Source organism: Camarhynchus parvulus, chromosome 8 (assembly GCF_901933205.1).
Source record: "Camarhynchus parvulus chromosome 8, STF_HiC, whole genome shotgun sequence".
NCBI lineage: Eukaryota > Metazoa > Chordata > Aves > Passeriformes > Thraupidae > Camarhynchus > Camarhynchus parvulus.
The window spans coordinates 9,546,191-9,571,780 of NC_044578.1; the positions used below are offsets into that span (position 1 = coordinate 9,546,191).

General features: G+C 41.2%; 1 protein-coding gene across 1 annotated transcript in view; it reads left to right on the forward strand.

Annotated features, from left to right (window-relative positions):
- Positions 1 to 284: 284 nt before the first annotated feature.
- The window catches only part of EIF2B3 (eukaryotic translation initiation factor 2B subunit gamma), a 96,742-nt gene continuing 71,436 nt past the window's right edge, over positions 285 to 25,590 (forward strand). Inside the window, exons 1-4 of the mRNA XM_030953434.1 lie at positions 285 to 563; positions 3,965 to 4,104; positions 18,786 to 18,945; positions 24,414 to 24,525. Of these exons, the coding sequence (XP_030809294.1) occupies positions 416 to 563; positions 3,965 to 4,104; positions 18,786 to 18,945; positions 24,414 to 24,525 (560 nt within the window). The 5' untranslated portion in view covers positions 285 to 415. The remainder of the gene's footprint in view (positions 564 to 3,964; positions 4,105 to 18,785; positions 18,946 to 24,413; positions 24,526 to 25,590) is intronic.

Consider the following 25,590-nt stretch of genomic DNA (forward strand, 5'->3'; position numbering starts at 1 on the left):
CCCCAGTGTCCCCGGTACACCCCACAAGGAGCCCCCAGTGTCCCCCCAGTGTCCCCCATTACCCCCCGCAGTTCTCCCCGCGGCCGCCTGGGGGCGCTGTTCCGCCGAGCGCCCCCCGCCGCCGGGCAGGGATCCATGACTCGGCGCTCGGCAGCGCGGAGTCCCTTCGCTCGGTGTTCCTCTCGCCGTCCTGGCCGGGTGGAGGCCGCCGGCAGCCCAACGGGATGGCGGGTCGATTCTATCGGCGCTCGCCTGCGATCGACGCGCTCGGCTGTCCGCGCGCAGGCGCGGCGCGGCCGCGCCGCCATTGCTGCGCTGTCAGTGCCGGGAGCGGTCGCGGGGAGCGGAGCCGTGACCCGGCCTCGTCCCGCCTGTCCCGGTGAGGCCCTGCCTGTCTGTGTCACTCCGCCACACGATGGAGTTCCAGGCCGTGGTGATGGCGGCCGGAGGCGGCTCCCGCATGACGGACCTGACCTCCAGCATCCCGAAGCCGCTGCTCCCGGTGGGAAACCGGCCCCTGCTCTGGTACCCGCTGAACCTGCTGGAGCGCGCCGGCTTCGAAGGTGAGGCCCGGCGGGCTCTGGGCGTGCTGACCCTGGGGACTGCGCACTGCCCCTGCTCACCACGGGCTGTCCCCGCTCACCGCCGCCGCTCCGTCCGTTCCAGTGCCGTGTCGCAGGTGCCCTGTTGGACGGGGCAGGTGCTGTAGCACATGTCCCTTCCGCGCTGGAGCTGTGCTGTCGGCCCGTGTCACATCCCTTCGTGCCCTCTCGGCTGCGCTCGCTGTGCCTGCACCCCTCTTCTCACCGAGGGCCGCGGGTGTCTAAAAGGAGGTTGTAGAGAGGTGTGTGTCGGTCTTTTCTCCCAGGTGACAAGTGGCAAGACGAGAGGAAATGGTCTCAAGTTGCACCGGGGGAGGTTTAGATTGGATATTATAAAAATGTTTTTCACTGAAGGGATTTTAAAGCATTGGAAGGGATTGCCCAGAGAAGTGGTAGTGTCACCATCCCTGGAAGTGTTCAGAAACCATGAGTATATGACACTTGAGGACGTGGTTTAGTGGTGGTGGTGCTGGTTGGTTGGACTTGATGATTTTCAAGATCTTTTCCAACATTGCAGCGATTCTGTGATTCGAGGCCTTTCCCAGCTCTGATGTCATTCCCTGGGTCACTAACCTCGAGTCTCCCGTGTTCCTTTCTCAGAGTCATTAATGGCAGCCGTGAGAAGTGCCATCTCCCGGGGATGCCTGGTGGTTTGTTGTTTCAGCCTGGCCCAGGGTCAGGGTTGCTGGCTCTGAGGCGCTCAGTCCGTGTTGCCACAGCAGGGTGGGGACAACGGCACACTCGTGGTGCTCACCTGTGGGCTTTGTTTTCACTGGGACTAAGGTGCTATTTGGTACCTGGTGAGCTTCTTCAGTGTCTTCTGAGGTTAGGCTTTTGTTCATCTTTTGAGTGCTGGACCAAATCTTTCTGTGGCGTCCCCCCAGCTTCTTCTAAAGCTCCTTCCTGACACCTTTCAAGCATCTGGGTTGTTTGTGTTTGTCTTTTGTGTTTCTTCTTCTCTGTTTTGTCTCTGTGATTATTTTGTACTTCGTCCTGAGTCTCTGGCTTTCTTCCTGACTGCTTCTATCTTCTGTGAAGATGTGAAGATCAGCTCATGATTATCCATGTTAGCTTCTTACTATTTCAGTGGGAAGGAACAAAACTTAGAGCAAACTTTGCCTTTATTCTGTTTCATTAGAAAATCATAAAGAACTTCCGTTCTTTGGATTTGTTTTTCATTTGTTGTTTGTTGAAATCTGCATTCTGTCTGCCTTCTTTGCCTGTTCTCCTGTGGTGTTTTTTTTTTTTTTGCAATACTTTTATCCTGCAATGGAAATTTAGATAGTTAAAATCTTCTGTATAATCAGTATTGTCCTTTGTCTGGCTCTTTATTCAGAAATAACCATTTCCACTTGATGCTCTTGACCACTAGCACTAGGTGCTGCCCCTCTACACTGCCCTGGTGAGGCACATCTGGAGTGCTGTGTCCAGTCCTGGGCTCCTCAGGATAGGAAGGACATGGAGCTCCTGGAGCAGGTCCAGTGGAGGGCAACAAAGATGATGAAGGGACTGGAGCATCTCCCTTATGAGGAAATGCTGAGGGAGCTGGGCCTGTTCAGCCTCAAGACAACTGAGAGGGAAACTCAAAAATGTCTTACCAGTTTCTGAAGGGAGGTGTCAGATGGACCAGGCTCTGCTCAGTGGTGCCAAGCAATGGTACAAGAGGAAACAGGCAGAAGCTGATGCACAGGAAGTTTGACCTGAACATGGGGAAAAACTTCTTTAATGTGCAGGTGACTGAGCACTGGGACAGACTGTCAGAGGGGGTGTGGGATCTCCCTCACTGGGGACATCCCAGAGCCATCTGGACACAATCCTGTGCCATGTGATTTGAGATGACCCTGCTTGAGCAGGGAGGTTTGCTTAGATGACCCAGTGTGGTCCCTTCCATCCTGAACCATGCTGTGACTCTGTGACAGTGCTGCAGTGAGATCTTTCTCCTTTCTCACATGTAGTGCTTCAGCTTATCTGTCTCCAGTGAAAATGTGGACATGCAGGGTTGTATTCAATAAATGCATTCAGCTTCAGTAAGCAAACTGCCGCCTTCCAGCTCCTTCTGTGCTTCATGCCTGTGACCAAGCTGTACACCCCTGTATTAAATGATCCAGTGGCATGAGTTCTCTCCCTGGAGGATTAGTTCCTCATACTTGCTGTGTAAGTAAGTAGGTGTTCCATGGGTGACTCACTGTGTCTCTTTCGCCCTAATTGCAAGTGTTTCATCTCTCCTAATATTTTGGAGGCTTTTGCCCAGCTCACCAGGTTTATGCTGAACTGTGTGAGCTTACAACTTGCACTTGACACCAGCTGCCTCTTCATCAGTTAATTCTTTGCCTTATTCAAGGTGTGCTTTCAGTCCTTTTCTCTAGGTTCTTCAGCCTCTTTTGAATTCACACTGGCATCCAGTATGGGAGTGGAAGAGCAGCCATGTCTCTGGCACCAAAATGCCACGCAAGTCCCATGTTTACAGTTCCTTTCTCTTTTCTTTTAATAGATTCAAGATGAATCTTGATTGATGCAGATTTATTCCCAAAGTGTCTTCATCTTGCCTATACTATTATTATAATTATTATTTATTATTTCCCACAATTCTCTGTTAAAATTCCATGTGGAATACAATGTTATAGTGTTGAGGTGTTTTGAGGGGATATTTTAACTGGAAAATTTGGTTGTTGCTTTTCCTTCCCATTCTTAAGATTGGGGGAAAAGGTTTCTTGTCATCTTGTTTCCTCAGTATTTTCTTTGCAGAGCTTCTGTTCTCACATTCTTCATTTTGGAAAATATGCTTTCATGCCAGTGTTGATTTCCTTCAAATATGCATTTATCCTTTTTCTTTTGTAGATGGAACGAGTTTCTTGCTCATATATTACTCCACTTTCTTGCCAAGCTGATGCTGAGAAATAGTTTAACCATTGTATTGTAATAGTGTGGTTGGTGTTGTCCACAGAGGATTACACAGGATTGGGGCAGCAAAAGACAAAGCTCTAAAGTGTTGGTGACATGAACACGGGGTCTCATTGCTCTGTTTGAGGACATATGGTTTGAGGTTGCTGGTTAATGATACAAGAAGTGTGTGTTCTGTCTTGCTAGCTCATGCCACACACGCATGCGTCCCTTTCAGTAACAACCTCCACCCAGCCAAGCAGGGGAGATTGTTTTCACATTCATTAGAGTTTAATTCTTTTCTTGAAAAGTTACTGTTGCCAAAAGAGCTTGACTGGGTGGAGAACCCAGTTATGTTACTCAAGCCTTTTGACAGTTCCATTAGCCTTTCTAAATAAAAAAGTGGGTGTATCCTATTTGTGATAAATATTATTTAGATTTTTTTTTTCTACTTCGCCTCATCTCACTCTCCTTTGTCCTAGAGGTCATTGTGATTACAAGGAAGGAAATCCAGAAGATGCTAAACCTGGACACAAAAATGAAGCTTGATTTTGTGTGCATCAGTGACAACATGGACATGGGTACAGCAGATTCACTGAGGCATATTCACCAGAAAATTAAGGTATTACTGTCTTTTATTGAACTTAACTGGAAGTTATTTGTCTATAATTTTTTTTGTTGTGTTGTAAGGAGTGTCCTGTGTAGTGATACTGTGCATAACTGAATTTCCTGGTCTTCAAAAGAGCTGAATTTTGTAAAGGTCACCTCACAAGGGAACTCGCACAAAGACTGTGAATGATTGGAATTGAGAGCTGGGAAGGCTGGAGCCTGTTCAGGCTGGGCTCTGGCTGCTTCTTGGTCAGTGTTAACTTTCTGGCAAGGTAATTTAAAGGTTGTATTTGTTTCTATGATTTTTGATACAGAGTGTGATAGTTGTTGTCTGTCTACCTAGTGCTTGGCGGAGTAGCTGTGCACAAATGTTCTTTGCTGTCTGAGGCAGTGCAGTGGTGCTCCAGAGAATTCGTGTTCACTGCTGGTCATGACACAGGCGTGCCTGCACTCTTGGGTCAGTGACTTGTGCTGGGCTTCAGTTTTCTGCTTCTTCTCTGCTTTTGTTGCCTTGGTCTTACAGTAAGCTCTTCAGTAAACAGTGCCCAGATGTGATAAAGGGCTGCTGTTCGAATAAAACCAGCAGTTTATAGAATTTTAATTTCCAGCTGCATAATTAAAACACTCCCATGTAAGGCAGAAACGCTGCTCAGAGCTCTTGCTGTGATCTGGGACGGAATTTTGTTTTTGTTGTTGTCATAGACTTAATCATAGGATTTGTTCCATGTCTGTTTAGGCCATCTTAGCCAAATTGCCTGTTTAAATAAGTGTTGCAACAGAACATCAATGAGTGCTTAAGTCCTGAGGTTTCTTTTTGAAGCTCTTTTTGAAGCTAATAAAGTGCACTGTTACAGGCTATGTACTCCCAAGAGAAAGACTTCATTTGAGGCAAGGTGAAACTTCAAGGCAAATACAGATGTGTAGATGGCACAACGAGACAGGTCTGGCAAGGGATTAATGCACAGACTAGTATTTAGAGGGTGAAGAGAATACATAACAAAATCAAAATTAGCAAAATCAGTTTAACTGAACTGAGTGTTTCTGTCGTGTGGAGAATCACTTTTGTCATAACTCAGTTTGGCAGTATTTTTTAAATGTATGCATGCAACAAGGAAGTATCTGCATTGCAAATTGGGACCCTGACCTTACAGTTTTATTGTCTGATCAATGACAAGCCCATATATTGGGGTGTCTGTCTTTTTGGCAATCCAGCCAGGTCTGCTTAGGGGCCCTGGAAGCAACAAGTAGAGTGTCTGTGAGTTAGAAAATAGTGTGTCTTCACAGGCGGCAGTGTTGATCTTCTGTTTATTTTCCAGAAAAAAGGCTTAGAGAAGATGTGAGGTAGTCCTGAAAACCACGCAAGTTTTCCTAAGTCAGATGCTATGTATGAGTGGCAGCAGCTGCTTCTGCCCTTTTTATTCCATGTCTGCTTGCCTGGGCACAGAGGACAAAGTGGTCTCTTATTTGAAAGAAGCCTATACTAAGTTCTTGAGCAGATTGCTGCACTGTGTATTTTGGAGTCATTCCTGTAGTAAATGCATACCACTGGTGCACCTCTTACAGGGTATGCCCTCTCCTGTGTGATAGAGGTGAGAGAACTCCACAGTAGAGGTAGCTGAAAAGCTGCTGTATGTTGGCTGTGTTTGCGGTGCAGCAGGAGAGTGATCTCGTTGAAGAATGAGTTTCCCTGGTGAAAACAACTGCTTCTTGTGGCCATAGTTTGCTGGCAGGCTTTTTGCAGCCCATGCCAAAAGTCTGATGAGAAGTTTAAACTGGTTGCTGAAACTTAGTTGTCACAAATTGAGTTAATTGCCCACAGACAGAAGAGCAAGTATGCTCAGTGAAAGCGAGGTAACATGGCACAGCATAGACAGCTTGCTTGTGTGCAGTGCAAGTGACAGGGAGTAGAGCCAAGATTATAAATGCACAGTAAGAAATATGTCTAAGGGTAGCAGAACTGCTGATCACAAATTCTGAGATGCGCATAAAACACTCTAAAGCAAAACATTTCATGACTTGCTGCCTTGTCTAGCTTTGACTGGAGTCTCACTGCTGCTTGCTGTGCCTGCAGTTTTGGCCCTTTTTGTTGTGTTGCTCCTTGGGTAATGAGGTTTGATACTTTAAAGATTAGATGTCAAAATTAGACTTGCAGAATTGCATTCAGAAGTAGCAGGAGAGCCCATACATGCAAAACCTCTAAGGGCTAAGGAAGTGTAGTTTCTATTGTTTTCTCTCTTTACGGTGTTTTTAGCGGCAGGTAAGACTGACTTTTCATTCACAGTAACAACGATCTGACTGCCAGTCTTACTTTTTGCAAGTTGTTCAGAAGTTCATGAGAGCAAAGGAAACTCATTAAAGTTTTTGTTTGCTGTTTGCTCGCTCTACACACATAATAATATTTTTGACAATTTTGCTTCAAAGTTGATATACTAGATGCAAGTTCTTTCCTCTATTAGAAGTCTTCCTGTTATTTTTGGCTGTCTCAGCCTACACTTGATTGACAAGGTAGCAGCTTCATTAGGGTTTTCATGTTCATTACAAGTCTGAATGTATCCTTTTCTTGGATCCTTCATGCAATAAAAATATTATGCTGAACTTGAGTCCCAAAGGCACCTACATGAAAAGTAGTGAACACCAGAAAACTTGGTCCTGTAAGTTTCACTTTGTGTATTCCTAGGCCTGGGTGTCAGTCTGGCCTATTCTTTACCAGTACTTCCCTAACTGACTTGTGTAGTGGGTTGTTTTGTTTGGTTTTATTAAACATTCAGTTCTGGGGTCTGAATAGCAAACACCATTAATCAGTTTGTCCTCACAATTCTCCAACTGAGAACTGAGTCATAATGAGGTGAAGAGATACAGCTTTTCTTTAAAATCATATATACTTGATTTCTCCTCAATAACTATTACTAGTCCTTGTTTCTGGTTTTCACTGGTAAGCAGCACTGGCTGGAGCAGTCAGGTGAGTTGAATCTGGATAATAGGGAAATCATAAAAGTCTTGACCGTTTCAGTGGTGATACGTGATTACACTTTCTAGCAAGAGAAAAGATTGAGTGCTGTCTGCTACAAATAGGCTGTGATAGCAAATGATGCAGTTTGGTTTTGTAGGCAGCTTGTCTTTCAGTGGTAATGTTGTTGTTGTTGTTATTATGGGGAACAGCCTTTTTAAAAGTGAACTTATTTTGATGTTCCTTGTAATTTTATGTAATGAAATTCCCTGGCTCACTTAGGGAGGCTTTTTCTCTGTCGCTGTTATTAGTGGACATGATTTTTTCAAGTCATATTCTAAAGTCTTTTGATACATCCAGTATGGTTTTTTGCAGTCCAGAAATAGGTCTTCATTTATTTGACTTCTGCTGCCATTCTTAAAGGCCTTCTCTTGCAGTTCAATAGACCACTTAGGGCTGATTCACAGGACCAGTATGCAAAATGTGTGCCATGACCTGCCCTGTTATAGCACATAGAGTTTGCCTGGTAACACAGAACTTATGATTTTGGGGAACAATAACAATAAATTTGTGGTAGGAGCTAGAAGCCCAAGAGTAAATTGCAGTGTCTCAGAATGTACTAGTTGAAATAGTGTGATGATAAGCAGCCACTCTGATGGAGGAAGGAAAGGTTGATGCAAAACTAGAATGTATCAGGTAACGTATTCTTTATGGTACAGATGAGAAATCCATTGTATTGCTGAAGGCAATGAGAAGGGGTTGTTTGCCAGGAATGCTGAGCAGGTGTGGAACTCAAATGTATCAAATGTGGGACAAACACTAGAAAAGGAGATAAGATATTCAGAGTGGAGTATAAATGGGTTTAAATTAGTTGTGAGAAAACATAGGCTGAAAATTACAGAAAAGTTTTAATCAGAGCAGAATATGATTGTGAGACAGTTTTCCAGGTGTAAACAAGGTAAGAATCCCCCAATTTCCTCCTAGAATGAGAATCTGTTTTGTTGTATTTTTGTTTGCTTTTAAATAAACTAAGTAAATCAATAGCTGGAATGACAGGAGGCAAAACTCGTTACTCAGGTAACCCCTTTGAGGACTCTGTTTCTGTGACCTTCCGCTTGTACCATTCATCAGGCTGCCAAAGCTCTTTTTGTGGATTGTAGATTATTGTTGATGAAAAAAATAAATGGCAAGGCGTGTCACTATAGTTTACAAATGAACTCCTCTGAAATTTAGGCATCTCTAATATTTGACCATTTTGTTTCCTGTGCCAAATTTTACCAGACCCACACAGCTGCTGTCTGGCACCCCTCCCAGGCTGGGGCTCTCCAGGCAGCAGGTTGAAAAACCTGGTTAACTCATGAATCTTTGTTTTGGGTGGATTGGGTGTGCCTGGATCAAACATTTGTCTTCACTGAGTCTGTATTATTTTCATCTTCTATTAAGCATTTCTCTCCCTTGTGTCACTCAACTATACTCCAGACAGTGATTAAAATGTGGCGTTCCAGCAGAGTAACAGCAATGGAACAATTTCATATTTTCCTCCCTTGATGAGCCCTTAGCTGTGTTAATGGAAGCCCTGAATAATATGGTGTGAATTAATCAGCTTGTCTTCTGCTGCTGTCGCTGGTGAGTGCTTGTGAGAGAAATGTTTCATCTCAGGTGGTCCACCTGGTTTTCTCAGTTTCAAAAAGTAAGATTACAAAGTAATATAGCTCTTTAAAAGCAAAGCAAAACAAACCCTAAAAAGCTACCAAGAAGAAGGAGAAAAACCAACTTTCTTTGAGCAAATAAACAAAGATTGAAACTCCAGATTCTCTTGGTATGTGCATCTTTGGGATCCGTGTTGTGGAAAGTGTGATGTCACGGTGGTGGTCTGTGTGCTGCTGAGGGTCACTGATCCGTGGAGTCTTGGCCAGCACGGCGAAGCGCTCTGCTTCCTCTGCTGAAAAATCTCCTTTCCAAACACATGATGTAAGGAAGCTTGCTGGAACGGCTGGAAGATGGAATCTGAATCCTTTTGGTACGACTGAGCAGAGTTTGGTGAGCATGGAAAGAAAAACTTAGGTCCCCATAATATAGAGTTATGTATTTTTTTGTACTGTCAGTGGAAATAAAAAACCCAAATTAAATTCATTTGTAAGAGACAAGGTCTATATAATAGCAAGGCTGAACTAAATATTCTATTAATCTGTTTTGAAATAGTAAAAATAATTTAATAATTTTCTTCCAGCTCAGCTGACAGCAAACATTTTTTACTTAAAGTGTTTAAAATGCAAATAAAAATGCTGTCTTGGTGGTTTTTCTGTTTCTGCCTTTAACAGTGTTGTTAGTAAGGAAAGCAGATGTATCAGATGGCAGTTCACAGGGTATGTAGCATGTTTTTTCTCTCCCTGCCTCTTACTGAAAGCTGCCACCACTGAAGGCACTAGCCAACATTATTTTTGTTTTTTTAAACATTTATTAGAGTTTGCATGCCCAAGTCCCATTCCCAAAGCAGAGCTGATGGTCTTTGTAGAAAGCAGCTACATGGGCAGGTGCTCAGGCTGGGTGGCTGGGAGGAACGGTGCACCACTGCCTGACTCTGTGCTTGAAGAATGTGTTCAGGACTTTCAGCTGATCATTATTTTTTCTGGCAGGGTAAGAGAGAATTCAGCAGTTGTTGGGGGTTTTTGTTTGTTTGTTGTTTTATTTTATTTTTTCTAATGTTTCTCAGCTTTAGAAGATTCTAGCTAATTAAATTATTTTGCTGCCCAGGTTTACTATGGGTAATGGCTTAAACACCAGAAGTTTGAATAAGGCAATTAGCTGTGAAGATTGGATCAAGAATGATTATTAGGGCATTTGCTATTCTGCCCATTGTCCACTCAAGAGGATGCCTTCCATAATAGAGACTGCAAAACCTTAGGTGTTTTGCGAGAAGAGTCATTGACAGACCTGAGATGCCTGTCAGTTTCAATTGTTGCATCTCCCACTGCATGTCCTTTTCCTTTTCATGCTCCTGGGAACTCTGGGCCTGTGCTCATTATGTTAACCGATACCTCTTGTTCCCATGTAGAAGTTAATGGTCATTGCTTTTCCTGTATTACAGTGTGTGTTTTCATTTAGGCCCTCTGTGGTTTCTGACGAATTGCACAAATTCAGCCTATTCTGCTTGCAGACACAGCAAGCTCTTTGCATAGGCATATAGCTGAAGTAATTTATTTAAAAGCATCCTGGTAAAAATATTTTCCTGGTTTTGTCAGCCACTACTGGTTTTCATTTTTTGAGAAGTAAATAGTAGTGTTCATTTTGGTAAATCTTTGTTCATTTTCCCTATTTAAAATATATACAGCTGCCCTGTGTAAATAACTTACTGTGCTTTAAGGATGACACTGTGACAGCTGTAATGCCCACAATTGCCATGAAAAGCCCAAACATTCTGTGAGGGAAGATCTGTTAAGATCCAGACATGGGGAAGATACACAAGTAGAAATCCCACAGGCTAGAAACAAACCAAAGAAAGGCTGCAGGCAGCAAGGAAGGAATGTTCTTCCAGAAAAATGTCCAAAGAAGGTATAATTGCAGGTGATATTCTTCCCCTGAAAGAGAAAATGGAATTGTTTAGATCAGACGCAGCCGATCTGTGTGTGGGAGCCTAAGCACCTAGTTCCAGTTTTTGGGGAATGTGGGAGGAAGGAGATGCCAAATGTCAGCTCATGGACTTAATTGTGCTGGAGAGGGTTTTCCCCTATGTCTGGTTTTGCAGCTTGGTACAGTTGTGTAACACTGATAGTAGGAATGTGGTGTTGTGAACAGCACCGTCTATCCCAGAGGCTGTCACTCTTCTCAGCACTGGTTTTCTGTCACTGTTTAATTTGGTGAAAGCCATGGTAAAGATCAGTGGACTTTAGGATGCCTGGAATTTAATTTTGCATTTTTGTCATGCTGTGTTAACTGGGAAACCCAAACAGGTTATCTCGTTTTTCCTTGGTTCTGTACTGAAAATGGAAAAGCAAATGTGCATTTAGATTTTTCATGAAGCAAATTTAGATATTCTTCTGTAGTATAAATTCAATCAGCTTCTTTGGGAAGATGGTGAAAAATCTGGATGTAGACTAATAGTGCTGGAAAAAGCAGTGGAGGGCTTGGAGTTTTCATAACATTTTTCTTACAACAGCAGTTGCTGCAGTCCAAACCCCATTAGAAAAATTGGAAAGGTGCTAGAGGAGAAATGATCCTGTGTAGAAGATTAGTTTAGGGATCTACAGTTCATAATAGTACTTTTATTTACCACAGCATGAAAAGTGTTTAGAGAAGAGCCCCAAGATTTGAACAAGGCTGATGGTTTCAGGCAGGTGGTTTCCCCTCCTGTGCAGGCTGGTGCACAGTAGCAGTTTCACTGAGCTGTCTCACAGAGCTTCTGCTTTGCAGAGTACATCAGAATTTGGGTTTTCTTTTGAAGCAGTGTTGAAAATGGGTGTTGTGTAATGACTTGTTTTGACCTTGGCAAGGTTTTTTTTTAAATTTAAGATCGTGCTGATACTAGCTGCAGGATGGCAGAATGATTCCTGAGGACACATGCTTGTATGTTTTGGTTTTTATTTAGTGCCTAGTTTGAGACTGCAAGCAACCATTATGATCCTCTAGTCTTTATGGGAGTTTGCACCCACTAGTTGGGTCTGTTAGTCCCAAAACTTAGGGATGACTTAGCAAAAGTATTTCTGAAATATAGCAAGACTTTCTTTATCTACTAGAGTGTATGAATTGTCTATTACATACTTTGATATTTTATTACAGGTTTTACTTATTCTTCCTCTTAAACCACTTTGCATTTTATTCCTATGCTGATCACTGGTTCCTAGCCCTTGAATCCAGTCATTCCTGCTTTTTGTTGTGCTGCTGAGAGATCTGCAGTTGGGCTGATTGCTGGCTGTGGGCAAAGGCCTTCTTTCCCTTCAATAAGTTGAGCCAGTTGAGCTCCATTAGGACTACTTTTTATTGTTATTGTGTGTATGACTGCAGCACCTGACTGCCTAAGGCTCTGCTTACATTAAGTGTTAAGCCTGGGCTTGAGCTCTGGGCTTTGGCAGCAATTCCTCCTGCGCTGCTGCTGTTGAGGTTGGAGCCCGACTGCTGCCTTTCTGTTCGTGGGAGGCAGGATCCAAGATCAGCTGCACAGCAGGTCTGGCAGTGCCGCCGTCCAGGTAGTCCTGGAAACCTGCCTTCCAGGAAAGGAGTGATGAGGAGAGTGCCATTTGTTTCTGGAGCTTTGCCTGTGGAGAAGGGGTCTGTCCATGCACTGCATTGAGCCAGGAGAGAATTTACCTTGCCTGGCTTACCCTCCATGAACTGGCAAATGCAGGATCTGGGTGCTCCCCATAGCTTTTGCAGGCACAGTGCACACTTCTGGATGCCTTTAGATGGGAAAACCACATACTCAGGATTGGGACATAAACCCAGGAGATGACCCTGATCTCAGACAGATGAGAAAGCCTACCATTATAGGATCAACTGTGTCAGTCCAGTGCCCCAGGATACTGATAGGATGACAACTGTCAGTGTTCTGCAAGTGTAAGGGTAGCAGATTTCTTTTACTAAAAAAAAAAACAAAGACAGCAGAGGCTGAAGTCACACCCTTTAGAAGATACAAATAGATACTAGGGCTGTCATCCTGTATTGAAGTGAGGTAGAAGTAGATTTGTTAAATGCGTGACAAGTGGATGGGATAGGCTATTAAGAGGACAGTAAACAGGTTGTGGTTCGTGTGATAGAGAACAGAACCAGTGAAGAAGGGTGATGTGGGTAGAGGAATAAGCTGGGAAAATTACTTTTGGAGTACTGTATAAGTAGGACAAGATTGATTTAGTTGAAACTAGAGAAAAAGGTGGATTGCAAAGCTTGTGTTCCAGACCAGAAGTTTTACAGTTCAGTAAGTGTCAAAATATCAATTTTGACACTTTTATCCTGCTTTGAAAGTATCCTTTAGAAGTGTTTGAACTTCTGTTCATCTCTATAGTTCTGGGTTTGGTTGCTGAGAACTGTAAATTACACTTTTCCACCTCACATGTCAGTTTGAGCATAGGTAACACGACTTCCTTCTGGGAGGAGACAGGATGCCTTCTAGGCTTGAATATCTTTCCTGTTCCTAGCTTATATGTATGTAAATTAAAAAATATTGATTTTGGATGATAGCTCATGAGATGAGAAGATAACCTAAAATGGTGTTTTCATTGTATGGTCCAATCTGATACAAAACATAGGATGAGCCATGTGATGGGATTGGGGTTAAGCCTCCTCCCCAGCTTCTGGCATCTTCTTTGCAGCTTTCTTTGGGAAGATAAACAGTGATGCTGACAGGTTACGTATGTGAAGGCATTCACATTGCCTTAAGATATCTTCACATGATGAATTCAGGGCCATCCAGGAAATTAGAAGAGACTCCCTTAGCTCCTATATCAGACTTTTCTGTTTTTTTTTTTTTTTTTTTTTTAAGGGAAAAATAAGCCTCTAAGAAGCTCCTTTCACATTACACAGATCTTAAAAAATAATTCCTCCATCTTTTAATGAGGAAAGGTTGCTTCTGGATTTCAGATTGAGAGACATTCTGTGCCTACACTGTCCTCTATCCTCAGAATAGTTTAGAAGGTGCTGGTCTACAGCAAACTTCCTGTTGCAGGGTGACAGCAGAGTAGGTAAATGCTTTGTGTCTGCTAGGAAAGCACTAAATCATTATTTCCCTCTGAATCTTGTCATCAAGGACATTACATAAGGAGAGTGGGAATTCCCAGCCAAAGGCGGCCCGTTCAGTTGGTAGCTAACAAGATCTTACAGACATCACAAAATAAATGAAGTTCCCTGCTCCAGTTGCAGTAACAGCCATAGAGCTTCAAAGAGGTCACAGGTGTGGAAATTGGAGGTCTCTTAATAGAGACTGAGATAAAAAGGAATTATTTAAAGCCTTGGATGTAAGTTTCTGATCTGAAGAGTGGTGAGTAATGCAATTGCTGGGAGGTATCTTTGACTTTGCCTGGAGAATGCTAACAAGCAATCAAAATGCTTGCCCACAGCCAAACTGTTTTTTCCCTTTCCACTCTTTAGAATAATAAAAAGCATTACACACAAACCCCACTGTTAATGCAACATGTGGGTGAAGTTCCAGGCTATTGTGTATAAAATTCAGTCCTAATTCCAGCAGTAATTATAACTTGTTTCTCTCTCTCTCCCCTGTTGTTTGGTGACACCGCAGGAAGTGATGCAAAGTTCTCTGTTTGTGCATGTATTAACTTAGGTTGAGTATGTCTGATCTCTTGATTTTCTTTCTTTTCCTGTCAAAGTCTCAGCTGTAATACTTTGCAATTAGAAATGTTTAACATTTAACTTCAGTGTTTTGTCTGTTTTCAGTTCAGTTAAGAAGCTGGTTCTACTGCTTGTGGATGTTTTGCTTCTTTTCTGTTTATAATGCAATCTGACATTTGTTTTCCTCTTTCTCTTGAGGCTGATTTTGTTCATATTACAGTTTCCTTGCAACACATGTTTTCTCATTTTCTAGTCTGCTGTTTTTGAGGCCATCAGCAGTTTAGGCTGTGAGGTCCTGCCCTTGTCTATACTTGATAGAAAAAGCATAGTGAATACCACTAAAAATTCATAATTTGCTGCCAGCTATCTGTGGTAACCTTGACATCTCCTGTTTGATCATAAGGGCTCCAGCAATAATTGCTGAATATAAAAGGGTTTTTAGCATTGCCTTTGTATGCAGGGTGTGAGAAAGTCCAAGGCTTTTTATTTATGCTGGTATATTACACCATATAATTGCATCCATCTTTTGATCTGTGGTATGAATTAGTTCCATTGAAAACATGTTTTCTATTTTTAAATCGGCTGTCTTGATCCTAGTTCTTGAAACAATCTGCTTTTGGTCTTGTTTTTGTGTATATTTTCCATATTGTGCTGGGTTTAATATAGTTGTTGACCTACTGGTTTTCAGTGTTTTTTCCTTACTGTGTTCTCTATTTTGTATAAATCTCTTCATGTTTTATGTTACCCTGTTTTATTTATCTGGATCAAGTATTTAACTTATTTAATATCTGACCATTTCACAGTTTATAACATTTGATGGTGATGTGCTGTTAGCCAGTGTTAGAAAGGTAGAATGGAGAAGTGGGGACCTTAGTGCCGTGTTTTCATACTTGACTTAACTGAATACTCTGTATTCAGGGATGGTTGGGCTGAAAGGCCAGAGCTCCAATAATTCATGAAGTTAATAGGGATGCAGAAGGATCTTCTTGAAACTCGGATCATAGGTAGAATGATCTCTGCAGAATCCCACCTTTCTCCACTGGTCAGTAGCCTAGTCTCAGTTTTTCATTTGAGTGAATGAATTGCAAATCTGAGGTTAAAAGGGATTGCTAAGGCCCAAGTTAACACTTCCAAGGAGCATTATACTCTCCTTGTCTTTGCTGTGGCTCTTGTGATGCTCACAAAAACATGAGCTGTGCTCCCAGGAGGGCAGGGCTGCTGTCCCTGAGGGTAGCAATGCAGTGTTTTCTGGTGTTCCTCAACCCAAAATCATTTGCTGCTCTCTTATGCTTGGTGGCCTTTTCACCTGCTCTGTAGAGCAGCTTCTGTGGCAGAGCCCTGGTCTGTGATGAGACCTGCTCTTTGTCATAAAAGTAGTAGAGACCAAATGGCACACAAAATGTGTCAAGTTTGGCAGAGCAGGAAGATGCCAGATATTCCAAGTATTTGTCTCATGCGCCATCCATTAGATGGTCCTTCTTGATTTAAGACCCTTGCCTTGCCCTGCCCGTGGTTGTAATGTGTGTGGAGAGTGCATTCGTGAGTGCATTTTTTTACTTTGCAGTCGTTCTGCTTGAGGTGTGTGCTTGCTGGGGTTTTTTTAATCAGTTCGTGTTGATTCTTATCGTCTGTGTAATAGTTTGGGGTTGATGTAATCATTGTTACATGTATTTCATTAAGAGATGTGCGTGTACTTAGGCGTTTGCATAATTCATGAAGTCAAGTATGTTCACATACCCCTTGTTAGCACGTGAGTGCATGTAGTAAGTATGTACTTCTCTTCTTTGTATCAGTGGCTCATTGGGAAAGGTGCACTGCATTTATTTGGTGTGTATATATGTAAAAAACCCACAAGTTCTACCATTTATTTTCTTTCTTCTACACCCACCTCGAAAACGTAAAGAAAAAACACACACTTCTGCTAAGGTTCTAGGATAGTTTATTTTTTCATTCAGCCATTAGTTTATTCGTTCAGGAGTTGTACACTGGAAAAAAAAAGTGCATCCATTAGACAGTGAGGGCTTTATTTATGAGGGGGGTGGTGTTTCAAAGGGGAAGCTGTCAAGTCCCAAAAGAGCCTTTCATGGTGTATTCTCAGCGTGCTTCTGAGGCCACTGCTCTGCTCATCAGGAGGAGAGGCAGAAATGTGGGCTTTACAGAGCAACTGTGTGTTTCACTGGTCCCTGCGCTCACTGACGTTTATTTACATATTGGGAGAGTAAATGGGTAGAACAGATGGCAACCAGACATTTGGTGGTTCTGTTCCCGTATGCTCCTCAGGGGTCTTGCATTCAGTTTTTGCAAAAAGCTTGTCCTATAGGGAGGAGAAAAAACCCGGGAGCCTGGTCAGAACTATGAAATGCTTGTTGGGTTTTTGCATTAGTGACAGATTAAAGCATTTAGTAAAATGTGCAATAATTACAAGGTTTGTTTTACAAGTCCAGATAGTCATTCCTTAGTATAAGACTATTGGGGTGTCAGTCTCTCTCATTTGATTATTTCTTATTTTCATCACTGGAGCGAATGCAGCTAGATTTGAAGCTGGCAATCTCTTCTTTCTATAAAGTGAGTTTGAAAAGTACAGGTCTATTTATATGGGTCTTGAATACCTTTTGGTCTTTTCTGTAAACGTTGTTATTCATTCGTGCTCTTGTAAAAACAGAATATCTGAAAATTTTGCAGGATTTTCCAGGATATTTAATATGTGTTTCTTCACAGTTTACAGTTGTGAAGCGGGAGATTTGCTTCCACACCAAGCTGAATTTTTTTCTTATTTTCTTTGTGCACCCTGGAATGTTGGAGCAGGGCTGCTCCAGAGTGCTGGGCAACTCACTTTAGTGGTTTGGGTTGTTGGGGTTTTTTCCAATGTGTGCATGTTGGGTTTTTTTAGAGAAGTGCTAATTAAAACACTTTCCTTGGGCAAAACTGTAATATAAAATACACATTTTGAAACTATGTTAAAAGAAGTGATGCAAGTCAGGTTTTGAATGTGTAAAATTCTCAACCTGCAGATTGCTCCTTCATGTAAAGCGGCCAGGTGTTTCTCAGTAAAGTGGGGACAAATCACATGAACATGGAAGAGCTTGACCTTTTGCACAGCATGCCAAATCAGCAGCTCCAACAGTTTGTGACATGATGAATTCCAACACCTTATTGGTAAACACATGAAACTGCCTAGCAGTTATAGGAGAACCTGTCAAATAATGTAAATACCAGACCTCAGCTAATCTCAATTACAATGTGGAATCTCCTCGTGTTAGATAAAAAAGCAATCTTTTCTTTAATAAACCTTTCTGGAATGAGAGGTCAATGCTGAAATAGTTTGCTTTAAACCAACATAGTTTTCAAAAGTAAGAGTAGAATTGCTGATTGATCCTCCATGGATTAACTCAGATATTTTCTAAGTATTGTCTAATGCCCTTCTTATTAAATATTGTCTTTTAAAAAGATAAAATTAGGCAGCCATGTCACACTGCAGGGAGGCTTAGCATGGAAAATGGCAGCAGCGAAAGTGAAAATGGTAACTGTCAGAAAAGAAACACTGTCTTCTGGAGAGGCCTTTAGAAGGTTGATCATTAACAAAAAGTGGAAATTTGCTACTTTTGTGTCAGCCATGCTGCGCAAATATTATGTTAGGATTAGTTTAAATTAAGTTAATTGCTGAACTCATAGGTTTTTGGCAGCATATCTCACAACCCATATGAAATACAGAAATGTTTTTCTAAATAAGAGTTTTTAAGTGGATTATATTGATAGTGTCCACCGTTAATGAAGCTTCTGTGTCTTGCTCAATATGTGACAATGTTCCTGTGACTTCTGCAGCAGTTCTCTTAAAAACTACCTAAGGGATTTTGGAATCCTCTGAGATCAAAATAAAGTACAAGCCTCCTATTAAATAGGACCTAATGTCCTTTTTTTTTTTCCTTGTAATATGGAGTATTGCTGGTTTTAGGAAATGTATTTCTAAACTGAGCCCACCATCGCAGTGCAATTACTGAGTAAATCACATCCTAGATAGTCTTTGTTTTTTTTGTCCCCCAATAAAATAACATAGTTTAAATATCTTTTCCAGCACTTTGTTGCCAGATGCAAAGTCAGCTAAAAAGGAGTTCTTCAGAAGGATTTCTTTTCTACCTCATTATATAACTAAAAGTAGCTGTTGAAATAAGTGCAGAATTTCTTGTTGGTCTTGAAAGCCATGGCTTCTGTGTCCTTAGGAGAAGATGAAGACAATTCAGATGGTCACATATTGTATATGGTCCAGATCTGGATAAGCATTAACCAAACAACAGTAATAGCAGGACTCAAGAAAAGTGCACTGGTAAAAACCAGGAGCTATTTTTGGCAGTGGTAAATTTAAAAATAAGAAAAAAGTTAACATGTATATTTGGGTTTGGGTGTTCAAATGCTAGTCCATATGTGGTAATTTCTATATCTGAAAGGTTTGCTGGTTTTTTTTTCTTCTTTGACAGACTGATGTCTTGGTGTTGAGCTGCGATCTGATCACAGATGTTGATTTATATAAAGTTGTGGACCTCTTTCGAACACATGATGCTTCTCTCTCCATGTTAATGAAGAAAGCTCATGAACCAACGGAAGGGGTACCAGGACAGAAAGGGAAAAAAAAGCCAGGTATGTAGGAAGGAATACATATTTATTAATAAATTATAGAGAAACCACTGGTATGTATGATATGTTTAGTTATCAGTCCCAGAGCAAAAGAAATAAAAAAGGCACAGATACCCTATTTTTCCTCAGATTCCCTGGTGAGGGTGTGACTTGGTTTTTTCCAGCTCAGAATTAAGTATTAGACTCATGTAATCTTGCAGGCTGTGATCCAAAGCTCACAAGAGTTAAGGGAAAAGCTCCAGGTGACTTCAGTGAGTTTTGGATGAAACCCTGAATTTTTGTTACATATGAACATTAAAACCGTTAGGTTTTTCAAGAGCACTAAGCATCAGCCAGATTATAGCTGGGAATTTTACACTGACTGTAGGGACCGGCACTAGGTGGGTAACAAGCCCTTCTAGAAATTCTCCCCTCTCATGGTATGTAGTGAATTACTCTTCTGAAATCACATCCAGGAGCCTTTTGCTAGGCAAAACTCCCACTGATTTCAAGGAGCTGATTAGATGCTTATCTTGTCCATTTTACCATAATATCTTAGTTAGTGCCTTGTAATTTTTAATGTATCTGTTCTCACAACACTGCTGTAAGGCAGATCAGGGCTATTATACTCATTCTACTTATATGCTAAAAGTACTAAATACCACACAGTTGTTCCCACACCATACCTCTCATTTGCTGTTAATGATATCTGTTAAAATGCTGAGTCTTGGCTATTGGCAGTTTAGTAGGACCTGGTCCTTGATTAAAGCTCAGAGGCATTACTGGAATACAAGTAAGAAAATGTAGCTTCAAACTGTTTGAGAGAGGAGTGAAATGCAAGCCAACAGTTGTCTGAAAGTGGAGGAAATACGTTTTTAAAAGAAAACTTTTAGGCTCTGCATGAAGATTTTTCTGGAGCAATGTGTAAGGTTAGTAGGGCTGAAAGCATTTAGTACTTAGACTCTCAAACAGATCTAACTCCTCTATTTTTGAAAAGGCAGTCTAAGTGCTAATGGCACATAAAACATTGTCAAGAGCACTGCTACAGTGGAGAGTTGAGCATTCAGGAGTTGTAAACTAATGGGTCTGTGGTTAAACATCATAGTGCTTCCCAGCATGTGAGCTCTGAGCACACAGGGTGGGGGTGAGGAGGTCTGTGAGGATAAACAAGATTATCTGAAGGCTCTTTTCAAATATAAACATATCAGATTGTACATGCGTTCTTATTTTGCTTGTTTTTTATGTTAGCATGCTTGACTTTGTAGCATAACTCTTCCTACATGACTTGTTGAAATTTGTGTGTGTTTTTTCAGATCTGTAAAAGACCAAACTTGAAAAGACTAAAATTCCATTATGTAGAAGTGTTCTATCACCCCTGGTGTTTTTCTGTGGGGCTCAGATCTCCCATGCAAAGCACCACTTGAGCTGCCATGGACAGCAGTAGTGACATGTTTCCTGTGAACTGCCTCCAACAAGACATGAACTCTACCTGGCCTGTTTCAGTCATTTGTTAAAAGCAGGGAAAGGCCAAGACAGGAATCTTAGGTTCTTCTTCAGGTTCTGGAGGAGGGAAGTACATTTTAGGGAGTATTAGACCCTCCTGGCTTTCATTCCTACTTGAGTAAATCTACCCTATTGCTGTCAACATTACCTTTGCTCATCCATCTTCCTTTGTCTGTGCTGGCTTCTTGCTGCCACCATCCTTCATTCCTGTTCTCTTTCCTTAGTTTCCTTCCTCAAGGATCCTTGTCAAGAACCTGGCTTTTCTTTGTCATCTATTACTCTTTTCTTTCTGATGATGGATGGAACTGCCAGTTCCATCTTCTGTCCTGTTTCTGGCTTCTTGTCTTCATCTGGTTCATTTATCCACCTAGAGTCACCTGTTCTCTTCTGATTCCTGTCTCATCTAGTGTCCTTTAACAGGCAGTCACAGTTTCCAATAGTTTTCAGGAGCTGCTTTCTGTCCCTTCCAGCCTGTCTTGTAGAATCCTCATTTTTTTATGTTTTTTTCCTTTTACCTCACCCCCGTGAGTTTATGACTTTTATTTCCTTGTAAAAAACACCTTTCCCCTGGAACAGTCATTGCAGCATGGCTGTGGAGCCTCGTGGCTTGTGTGCTTTGCTTTTACCACCTGATCGTACAGAAAACCTTAGGTAGCACCTGCTATTTCAGAAATTGGAACAATCTATCCTTAAGAATTAAATATCCAGAAACATTAGCAGCAAAAATAGAAGGCTGGAGGAGAATAAAGCATGTAAAGATGCAGTTTTCCAAGAACTCGCTAGAGCTTTTCAAGGGAAGGGACACCAAACCATTTCTGCTTATGCTAAACTCTTTTTTTTTTCCTTAGCCTTAGAACCAACTGAATGGTTTTTGCTGACGTTTTTCAAATGCTCCTCTTAAGCAAGCACCTGGCATTGGAAATTTCATCCCAGACACTTAAAACTTGGTGAAACTTATAAGCACCCAAAGACAAGATATTAACATGGAGTATGTTAGGCAGTTTTCCATAGTAGGTGGCACTATTATCTCCTTCTCTAAATTATAACACATACAAGTTTTCATGTACTTGGACTCTACTGTTCAAGTGTTTGTATTAGAAAATTGATCCCATGACGAGCCACTAGATTTATTTTTTCACTGTTCCTACAAAGCAATTCGTTTTTGGAGAAGTATCAACAAGATTTTATTTCGCATATGTCATGGAATCTGATACAAAGTTGTTGCTTTTGGAGTATTATTGAACATTCAAGAACTGTGATATAAAGAACAGTTCTTAAATTAGCATGAATTGCAGTGTGTTAAGTGCTATAAATTCATCCTGATGGTTTCCTGCAACGTTTGACTCAGCTGCAAATTGCAGGGTCTAGTTCATTGGGTTTTATATTTAGGGGATCATATAGTGACAATAATAATCTCATTGGCTTTTTTAACTGAGCAGTAAGAGCAATGGCAATTAAAAAAAAAACACATGAAAATGCTAGTCAGTGGTAGTAACCCAAATAAACAGAGAGTGTTTGGAATTCAGGGGAATTCAGATACCCAGAATGGAGCTGTGTGCTTAAAGATGACCTGCAAGGGATTGAGTGGAAAATAGTGTCTGAACTTTTCTTTGTATAAAGAAAGGCAGAAAAGATGGGGGTGGTGACTCTTTTCTGCTTATTTTTCATGTCTTGAAAGCAGCAAGCATCCCATCACTGGTATTCTCTGTGTTTGCCAGAAGACCTCTTGGTGGTCTTGAAGGCTGCATCCTGTGAAATCTTCTCCATTTAATTGAAAGGGTGGGGATACTGAGTCTTTAACAGAGGTGTCTTTTTCTTGAGTCAGTAAATTATGATTGATTAGAAAGCATTTAAAAAAATACAACTGAAATTTATTTCTTTTTGTCACTAAAGTGCTTAACATTCTCTTATGATGTCATAATTTCTTTATATCATTAAAACCCTTAAAATTGATGGGGATCTGATTTGTAAGATAATTAATATATTGCAATAGCAGTGTCAAGTCCTTATTTATCTATTGTGAGGAGGCAAAACACATCCTGCATTTCATTTTTATACTTTAAATGATTTTGTTAAGTTACTTTCACTTTAATACTTTTCTCATACTTCTTGCAGGGATTTTGTGAGCTAGTTATGTGTCTGCTCTTCCATTTATTTTTTCCTTCCTAAGTGATGCCAGTGGGATTTGAAACAGCACTCTTGTACCTCTGGATAATTGATGTTAGTACATAAGTTTTGTCTTTTTTTAAATTACTGAAGTAATGTTTTTTATTGCCAGTATACAAGGGGAAACCTGGCCTGGCATCTGCCACAGAAAATCCCCCAGTGCACTCTCATGGTTTCACTGTTTGTATCTTACCTATCCACACAAGCAAGAGCAGCTGGTTTGGTGTCAGGCATGTGCTTGGCCCTGCTCTTATCAAGTTGGTTTTTTCCCTTTTTCCTGTTGCATAGAGTTTTGCTGTAGCAGTGTAATATGTTCCTGTAAGGCCAGGGGATGGGCAGGCAGGACCTGAACTTTTGGGGAAGTGTTGGGGCCTCAATGGAGGAAAGTCAGTCACTGTTGTATTTCCAGCCTGTCAGGAGACCCCACTTAGGTGGCAGAGGTGAGGGTTCATTCACCCCTAATCTCAAACTTCACAGCCCTCCTCAGAATGAAAATAGGCCCTGTTTTCAAGACTTACTCTGAGTTTTTACAGCAAGTAAGCTTTATTGTAATTGTACTAATTTTGTCATGGGTTTAGATGTTCAGGCCTATTTTTGTATTTCTTTGCTGTGTAATGAATTTCTAAGACGGGTTGGGGGTTTTCTGAAGAGGGTATGCTTGATTACTTAGATCAAAGATTGCACAGGAGAAGTTTCAACAGCTGATTAGATTTTACTGTTTTAATGGTATTTATTACTATGGTAACTCTGTAAGAACAGGTATAGGTAAAACAAGGGATGGGCCTGAACTAGGAAAAATAAAGTTAAAAATAGTTTGTCTGAAAATTATCTTAGAGAATTAGCTTCTTCTAGGGTATGTTGTTACTCCAGCGTGGTTAAAGGCATAGAACTTAGGAGATCAAATATGTGCCAGTTTGGCCCAAAATTACAGTATTTATTGGGAGAAAAAAGATTTTTGTTAAAATTGTGCTGTGACTTACTTGTACAGCCTGTGTCAGTAAAGATCAGTATATGGCTGCCACCAGAGTGGTAGCTCAGCTGCAGAGTGAAAATTAGAATGAGCTGCCACCACTGTATTCAGATGTTGTAGAAAACTGTTAAAAAATAAAAGCTTTACATTTTAGTAGGCCAGAGTCCTTGCTGATGCACAGTCACTGATTGCAGGAGATACAGACTGCCACAATAATACATGTGAGTGTTAGGTATTCTCTTGGTGGACAATTTTATAAAAAGATATTTAAACCAAGTTAACCCACCCAGAAGCATCATGGTAGAAGTCTTAGAATCTATGCTTTTATGTGTGTTTGTGATTTACGTGTTGGTATTTGTCTAAAATAAATTACTTGCAAAATGCTTACGTCTCAACTGAAATCATAATCCTCTCCAGACCCCCTAATTCTAATGTGGAGTGACATTATAAGAAGAAGCAGTTGGGTTTGAAGAACTCACTGCTTGCCTTGGATTTGTTGTTGGTTTAATTTAGGTAGCAGGGGTTTTTATTTACAAAAAAAACCAAAAAAAACAAAGAAAAAAAAAAGGAAAGCACAGCTTAAAATTGAGTGTTGCATGTCAGGACCTGTAGTTGGCATCTTCATAAAAAGGATGCACAAACCTTTCAGGGCAAATGTTTTGAATGCCATGATATATATCAGCTACTCCAACTGACAAGGAGTTGAAAAAGTTATCAACAATATTTGTTAAATTAATGGATTTGCTGGGATAGTTGGATTTTGTATTTTGGGGGTGGTTGGTGGTGCCATTTGTCTTTCCAGCCTGCATAAAAATGGGGTTATATAATGATTGTGTTTGATTTTCTACTTCAGTGGAGCAGCGCGACTTCATTGGAGTGGATGACACAGGAAAAAGGTTGCTCTTCATGGCTAATGAAGCTGACTTGGATGAAGAACTTGTCATTAAAAGATCCATCCTTCAGAAGTAAGCTCATGGGTCCTTGTAATAGAAACTGAACTTGGGATGAGATAAACTAATTGTGTAGTAGGAGAGATGGTTAAAGACAAAGTAGGATGAGAAGGGAAGAGGAAAAGCCACTTTTGCAATATTCTGGGAGCAGTATTTTGTTATTTGTTACATCATTGGAACCACTGATAGGCTTGTCTTATACCTTTATTAGGAAAAAATCCAGGGAAAGAAAAGAAATGCATGATAAGGTAACTCTTCTTGAAATGAAACCTATATTGCAATAGGTCAGATACAGTTTAGATTCAGAGACTATGAAGTGTTAGGCCTATAAATGAATAGGTCCTATTCCATAAATGAAATGCTTGTCTCACTGGTTGAGTCCCAAATGGATTGGCAGAGTATCCATGAGAGGCTCTCAGGATTTCATGACCCTCTTATGCATTTAAGGCACAAAATCTCAGCTGTCTTTCCAGGCCCCAAAAGATTCATTACAGAAACCATGCTATAGCCACCATTAAACTTAACTGGGGACTTGGATAAATTTATCAAATATGCCAGACGAGCTGAGCTTTCTGCACTGTGTAATTCATATCCATTAGTAGGAGAAGGAAAGATGACTTGTTCTTTATGCTCTCCAGTACAGTGATTTTAGTTTTCTCAGGCACACGTTGTCTGACGTGTTCTGTGCAAAGCTGTGTTGGCTCCTTGAGAGGCCAACCTTTGTAGTTTGTCCCAGGCTGACAGTCAGACTTTCACCTCTGTGAGATGAGACACCTGTGGAACAGCCATTTGAGATCTGGGAATTCATCCATGTGGACCTTTTAAGTCAAGGATGCAGACATCTGGGGTCTGCTCTCAGATAAATCTCTGCTGTGAAAATGCCTCTGGTGTGTGCTGTAGGCCACAGCTCAGTGTAATCTTTCCTTGAACATCCCACTACCAGATGTGAGGGAGATGCTCTGTGGCCATGGAAAGATGACACCTCCTCTGCCTGAGTTTAAGGATTATCCTAGAAGGAAGGTGATCAAGAGTGGGTCCTGTTAACTGTTGTAATGGAAGGAGTCTGTCCCAGCATGTTTC